General features: G+C 29.1%; 1 protein-coding gene across 4 annotated transcripts; it reads right to left on the reverse strand.

Annotated features, from left to right (window-relative positions):
* Positions 1-856: 856 nt before the first annotated feature.
* LOC143239416 (exocyst complex component 6-like) lies at positions 857-7,125 on the reverse strand. 4 transcript variants are annotated; one of them, XR_013021172.1, is made up of 3 exons: positions 7,019-7,125; positions 3,593-3,755; positions 857-2,805 (listed from the first exon to the last, which is right to left on the reverse strand). XR_013021172.1 is itself a non-coding variant. In XM_076480447.1 (2 exons), exons 1-2 carry the CDS (start codon positions 7,114-7,116, stop codon positions 2,682-2,684), a joined length of 222 nt encoding a protein of 73 aa, XP_076336562.1. In that variant the 5' UTR covers positions 7,117-7,125; the 3' UTR covers positions 857-2,681. The 4 variants fall into 4 exon arrangements, 2 of the variants coding, with proteins under 2 accessions (XP_076336562.1, XP_076336563.1); XR_013021171.1 differs by having other exon boundaries at positions 2,577-2,805; positions 3,488-3,755; XM_076480447.1 differs by lacking the exon at positions 3,593-3,755.
* Positions 7,126-7,333: the final 208 nt, after the last annotated feature.

Here is a 7,333-nt window from a genome sequence, read left to right on the forward strand (position 1 = left end):
ACATAAAATAATATGTAAATCACGAGTACTAAGCCTTCTGTTTACACTCAGTAACAGGAGTAATGTTACAAAAATTCTTCTTCATTAACAAATGTTTACTAGTAGTTCTAATGCTGTAAACATCTACAAGTTTAGGACCTTCAAAATTGGTATTTCTATTTCATGTAACAAACAAATTAAACAAACAGAAACAGTATAGTGTTAGAGAGAAAAAAAAAAGAACCCCTTAATGTTTAATTACGTCTCTCCTATGAGCAGTCAAATTTATAAATGAAAAAGCATGAATGATATTAAAAAGAAGCAACACTTAATGGCTGTAATTATGAAAAAAATTGGATCTTAACATATTTTTCAAGAAGTATGTATTATTCACACAAACAAAGTAAATGATATTATCTTATTATTAACTGCAATGGACTATTCCACTAAAACCTATTTGCAAAGGAAAAGTATTTAACTACACCATCTACCAGATAGTGGGGTTTATTTAATGTAAAGTACAAAAAATGTTGAAAATTAAAAACCTGATGATGTGTCATTCATTATGAGCCTAAAATGTACAGTACATATAAGTAGCATACTTATATGACAAGTAAAAGGCACAATTTTAAATGTTTCATAAAAGTTAAGCACAACTAACTTCTTTCAGTGTTAAATTATTAGAGAAACATGTCAAACATAATTCCCATTTTTAAGAATCTTTAAAAGTTCTTTTCCCATTTGCAGACTATCCTACCAAACATTTCTTAAAAGCATGAGATGTGTGAGATTTATTTCAAAATAAACTGAACACTGGCTTTCAGATACGCAGCACGTAAATGTGTTTAATATCGAGTAAAAACCAGCTGCCAGCTATAATTGTCTGATGTAAGTAGAGGATGAAAAGTCTGTATATACAATGACAAACAAATTATACTACTTTGTAATATTACTACAGACATATTTGTTTTGTATATATAACAAACAAACTGAATTATTCTATAGTAGTAACATCATATGCTCTTCTCCATTAGTTTGGTAAACAACTTTGTCAAATTATTTAGCACCACAAAACAGTTACCTTATAGCAACATCAAGGTACAGCACAGTGACAATCATTTAGCCACTTTTTCATGGTTGTAGTACTATTTGTTTGTTTTTAGCATTTCCCACTATATTAGAGTATACCCTATTAGCAGGGTAACAATCACATTACCATTTTTTGTCCTTGTCATAGTACTGTGTTTTTCTAGTGTCTGCCATTAGGTTGCAGCAGTTGTGGTATGGTAACAATCATTTAGCCATTTTTGGATTATTATAACACAATGTATTATTATGTTACAGCATACCAGTCAACTATACCTAAATTATTGTACATAATAACTAACTGTTCTCTCCTGTATTGTCTGCTTACCATTTTACTTCACCACATACCAGGTTGGCACTTTTACTTCACATCCACATGAAAATGTTTCTTCCAGTAATAACTGGGACCACACTTGAAAAACTGTATTAAGTACCATTCTAAAAATCTCATAAAGGCCCTTGGTGTTTGTTTTGAAAACATATCTTTACAGATATTGTTTATACTGATGACTCTCTTAACACAACTATATCAGTGTGTTGAATCATAAAGAAGACAGTTTAGATCTATCGTAGCTGCTATTTATTAGACTACAAGGTTTGTTTATATTCTAATATCTGTATGTAACTTTACAATTAGTTGTTAAGTTATATTCAGAAAACACAAGGAATTCAGTTGTGTCACAACAACAGTTTATTAGATGATTCAAGTTCATTTTCTACTATCTATATATTACCTTGAGACCAAACAGTTATGAGCTAGCTATTAAATCAAAAGGAAAATTAGAACAGAACTATTACATGTACCACAATAGCAACATGTTAATTTACTCAGTGATTTCTTTAAATGTCTATATTCATACTATAATAAAGTTTTTCCCCTAAATTTCTAAATCAGTTAGAAACCTTATGAATTTTATTATTTTTATATTAGAAAATATTTCAGTATTTGTTTTATATTGTGATATTTTACTTATAATTTCAATCAAGGTATAATTATTAACAGACTAATACACTAAAATCTGCCAGACAACACTGAGCTGTGTTTAATGTCTTTTTTTATTATTTGTGTTATGATCACAATTTAATTATAATATCAAACTTCCTTCAGAATCACACTCTTTCCCAGTTCTATAACACAATAAATGGGCTAAACAAGAAGTGATTTAAAACTGAGAAATAAAGCAACATTTGGGTCAAATAATTTTAATAATTTAGTGTTATAAACGTTTTTGTCTCTCACAAAATTTTAAAACTATATAGTTAAACAATCAAAAACTGGTAAATATATTTTGTTAGAAATAAGAAGTAGAAAGTGCACTTCTTGGCCTAATTTCCCTTTATGCCAGACATTAATATGGTAAGCTCTACTGCTAAAACTATCCATTTTTAACAAAACTATGATAAAGAATGATAAGAATCTTTATATTTTATTAATCTTAACTGAAAGCCTGGTTCAGTCACTTTTCAAAATAATTGATATCAATGTTCTTGACATTGAACAGTCACATGTTACTAATTCTTTAAACACACAAAAAACTGTATGGATACTTTCCATCAAGCCAGTAATTATAGGAAACCAGAATATGTAGCAAAGGGAAGAATTAAGTACAATTATACTAATCACTGTTTGATGTTAACTGTCTGAGCTGTTTTAGGACAGTTTCTACCAATTTCTTCTTGTCTCGTTGATTCTTTTTTAATGCTGAAAATATATTTTTCTTCTTGTCTGCTTCTCTCACCCTTAAGGGAGTAAAGAACATTAATTCACACTAAATGTATGGATAGGTCAAATTAATAATATTTTTAAAAAATAGTAAATTATATTATTAAAATTGTACAAATCTTTTTCATTCACAAACCTGAACAAGACTACCTAAAAAAAATAAGACCCTTTAAAAAATGTTGCATTATTTGAAACTTGTATTTTTTAGCAATAATTTTATTTCTAAAACAACTTGAAAGGTAGTAATGCACTTTTCATAAATAAATAAACATTGCAATTGGTTCAAAAGCATGCATTATAAAATATAAAGTGTAAACACACCATTGTAAAGTAAAAAAAACAAAAAAACTTTTAATCTTCATAACAGAAATTCATAAATCAATCAGTTCTTTTATAAGTCTGCACACACACAAATTTGCCCTAAACAATGTTTTAGGTAACACTGCATAACAAATCATTTGCTACTAGAGAAAACTCAAGTAATTCTTGGTAATTAAATAGTTTTGGTTTCAGATATCTAATCAGAATTTGTCCATCACCTCTAGATTTTAAGATACTGTAGTATCTCACTACTTTATCAACAATATGTGTAATACCATACAATCAGCTCAGTTCAATAGGTTTATACAGTGAAATTGAGTTTTCATAGAAAGTTTAATGGACAAAAGGAATAAATTTTTGATAACTTCAAACAGTAACTGTATTGTATTGGTGTAAAACTCCATATATATTGTTCATATGTGCTACTTGTTCTTGATAAAATTATAATGACTTGCACCAATTTTGCTTCATTCCCATGTTCACCTTTTCTGCCCAGGAACATTTGAGGAGTCCCTCAACTGAGCTTAAAATGGGCAGAGTGATACACCTCTCTCTCAACTGCTTTTCACTCACTCACTCACTCAGTTGGTTACTTTGTCTGGCTCTGCGCACACTCAAAACAAAGTCCATCTTCCTCATATCATACCTGTGATATAATCAAATAAAATCAAAATTTTGTTTTTAAAATATTTTAAACTAGTTTTTGACAATTTCAATGATACAGTGTGAGCCCAAAGATCATCTAACTAACTGTTATTTTTGCTTTAATATTTCTGGATATTCAGACAAAACTAAACAATACACTAAATATCCAGAGATTGCATCTGTGATGAAACCAGTATCGCATGGGGATGATTTTCTTGTGTCACATCCAGTAGCAAATTGGGAAATAGAAGTTATACTGCAAAAAATGACAATGAATCATCTTTACTTCCTTCATTTAGTAATTTTACCCCTGTGGCATCTCAACATAAGCTGCCTCATCTGATCACACAAGATAAGCTAAATGATTAGATTTGTGACTTGTTTTATATTGAATCAGCATGGGGAACTTTCATTTACGGCAATGGAATTTATCATAAAAGTCTTGCTTCTCACTACAGCATGCAAGATACTTTGTGTTTCTGTACAAATGTTGATGCACTAATTGAAGAATCAAGTACTGAATATACTCTCAACATTTTACCAATTCATCTAAAGTTAGTCTGAAAACTGTGCTTTTACATAATGAGAACACTAAGCCATTGGTTTCTGTTATTAATGCTGTGAACATAGTAGAACATGCAGCTTATATCTGAAGCAATCAAATATCCACTACTGCTAAGTCTATAAAGTGAGTATACCAAACACTGTAGCTTTTTGTCTGTCTGGGATAGCTGATATCATAAAATTCATTTAAAAAAAGGAATGGCCTAGAATTTCCTAGAATTACGTTCTAGGAAAACAGAAAGTTGAGTTCCAACTTTCAGTGAATCATCAAGATATGTTTCTTCCCTCACTCCATCTGTCTTATCAGTTTAAAAAAGTTAGTGAAGTAAAACTAAAAGGTGGTATCTTTGTTGGGCCACAGATTTGGGAATGGGAAGTGCCGATGAATGGTGATTTTGAAACATTACTCAGTCAGAAAGAACTTACTGCGAGAAAATCACTCAAACTGGTTGTTAAAATTTTCTTAGAAATTTACAGAGATGAAAACTATGTTGTGACGATTAATGATATCCCTGAGAACTAGAGGAAAATTGGGTCCAAGATGTCACTACAGTTACACTTCTCACACTTTTAATTAAGCTTCTTATCAAATTATCTAGGTGCAGTGAGCAATAATCTAGGTGAACACTTCCCTCAAGATATGTCTATAATAGAACAGTAACATTAAGAAAGACAGTGGAATCCTGTGATGATGGAAGATTACTGTTGATTCTTATAGCATGAAACTAACAACATACATAAAAGATGCAACAAGTCAGTCAGGTATTTTGTAAAAAGAAATAAAAATAATACCATGATGAAAGTTTTAAACATAGCTTAAGTGTATTTTCAGTATATAATGACATGTTGTTTTTGAACATTCTTAAATGCAGTTTTCAATGAATAAATAAAGTTATCAGAGAGTGTTATTTTCACAATATATAAGAATATTCAGAATAAACCTAACATAGCTCAAAAACTAGAGGTGATCAGTAATATTCAACAATTTTTAGAATCAGGATCAACAAACTACTCATGAACAGTTGTATTTTTATTGTAGTAGAGAAGCTTCTTTTGTGGACAGTGTAACTTCTAAACATATAATTACTGTGCAAAATTACTCAAACACTTATATGCTTTACATATTTCTAAAAATTACTTTGACTGAATGACTTAAGGATATTTCAACACACAAACAAAAAACATGAATTTTATCTCATAAGTACAACTCAAAGCTGGTAGTTAAAATCATATATAACTTCTATTATAAAGAAGCTTACAAACAGAACAACCTTAAATATAAAATTTCAAAATTACTTACAGATCAACCTATACAAAATATATACTTCATGATATTCCTACAAGTACCTATATTCTTAGTTATGCCAACTAACAAGACATGCTTTAACAGATATGAGGTGTTCTTTCATTATAAAAAGCCTAGCCACCTAGTTATCATAAAAAAAGGTTAAGGAAAATTATCGTATTTGTATGGAAGAAAGTATCAATTAATTGTGCAAATTTGTGGTAAGCACTGTTAAATATATGAATAAACAAACATTCTGAATTTATGTGGTTTTCTATTAAATGAAACTAATTATGGCTAAATTAACTAACACATTCATGATTATTAACTTCAAAATGTAAAATAGAATTTTAGTTATAAACATTATATCATAAATTTAAGATTTGATTTCTATCTACCTTAGAAAAATAATATATTGATAATATTTATCTACTTTGTATTCAATGTTTTATTGCTCGCACAACACGTGGAGATAAAAATCTGAGAATGTTTATTTAATTTGAAGCATTGGAACCTATCATCTTGCGAATATGTGCAAATTGTATGCATGTATGATTAACTGACTACACAACAGACATTCAACTATTATTAAACTCTTGACAGTTAAAACTGATTCATTAATAATTATGGTATTAATACAGAGAATTCTCAAGTTATGTCTAATATATTACTATGATAAAAAACATCTACGGAGAGAAACTTTTCAGTAATAAAATCTGCAACTGTTTCCAACTTCTGATTAAAACAAAATATCTATATAGTTCAAATAAAAATTAAACGAGTAATGAATATTATATACGTCTAACATACCACCATACTTCATTATGATTAAAAGGCATTGATTCATCTGTCATGGTACCCTTAATGCAAGCAAATTTTTTTGCTATAATCCCAAACACAAGATTCAGCTAGCTTAGGAGGTTTGGATTTGTTCTAAATACATACCTTAAGATAACAATGCAAAATAATCCTCATAAACAAATATATATATATATATCAAACAATTTAACTAATACTAAAAATAAACTAACATTAAAGAAAGAAAAAATAAAACATTACTTTATTCACAGTCTACAACTATTTATCATCTTACCTTCATTCTTTCCAAATTTGTATTTACACCTGTCAAAGGCTAGTTGAGAAACTAAATAAGACTTAACTTTTAATTTAAAAAATGAAACTTGACATCTTGCAGGACTCGTCTTGGAGTAAGACATCAATAGTATCAGGTTTCTTAAGGGCAACACATGACTAGGTAACTAAACACAACTTTTCAGGTGGCTATACGTATTCTTTTTCCTTTTTCAAAAATCAAAACATGCATAATCATTATTGGAAAGACTTTAACAATTTATAATAAAGCAGTATATAGTGACATTTAAAATTAACTTTGATTACTTATATGTTCCACTTACTTTTCAAGCAGAACTACAGCAACTTGTGGATTTACCCTTAAACACTTGCTATTTTCTTGTCCATAGTCATGAAATAAGGTTTCCCAGTCCCATGTCATGAAAAGATCTAGAAGCTATTAGAAAATATAACTACAAAAATTCTGCAAGAGAAATTCCAGTGCACCAAAATAAAGTAAACTGCTATACATAAATTAACTAACAAAAATTACAAGAAAAAGGAATTGTACACTATAAGTCAGAAAGTAATAATAAGAAATCAGTTTCAGTGAAAGGAGACTGATGGACTCTGTGACTAAACTAAAATAATTGGAAGAT

Source organism: Tachypleus tridentatus, chromosome 13, assembly GCF_004210375.1.
Source record: "Tachypleus tridentatus isolate NWPU-2018 chromosome 13, ASM421037v1, whole genome shotgun sequence".
Taxonomy (NCBI): domain Eukaryota; kingdom Metazoa; phylum Arthropoda; class Merostomata; order Xiphosura; family Limulidae; genus Tachypleus; species Tachypleus tridentatus.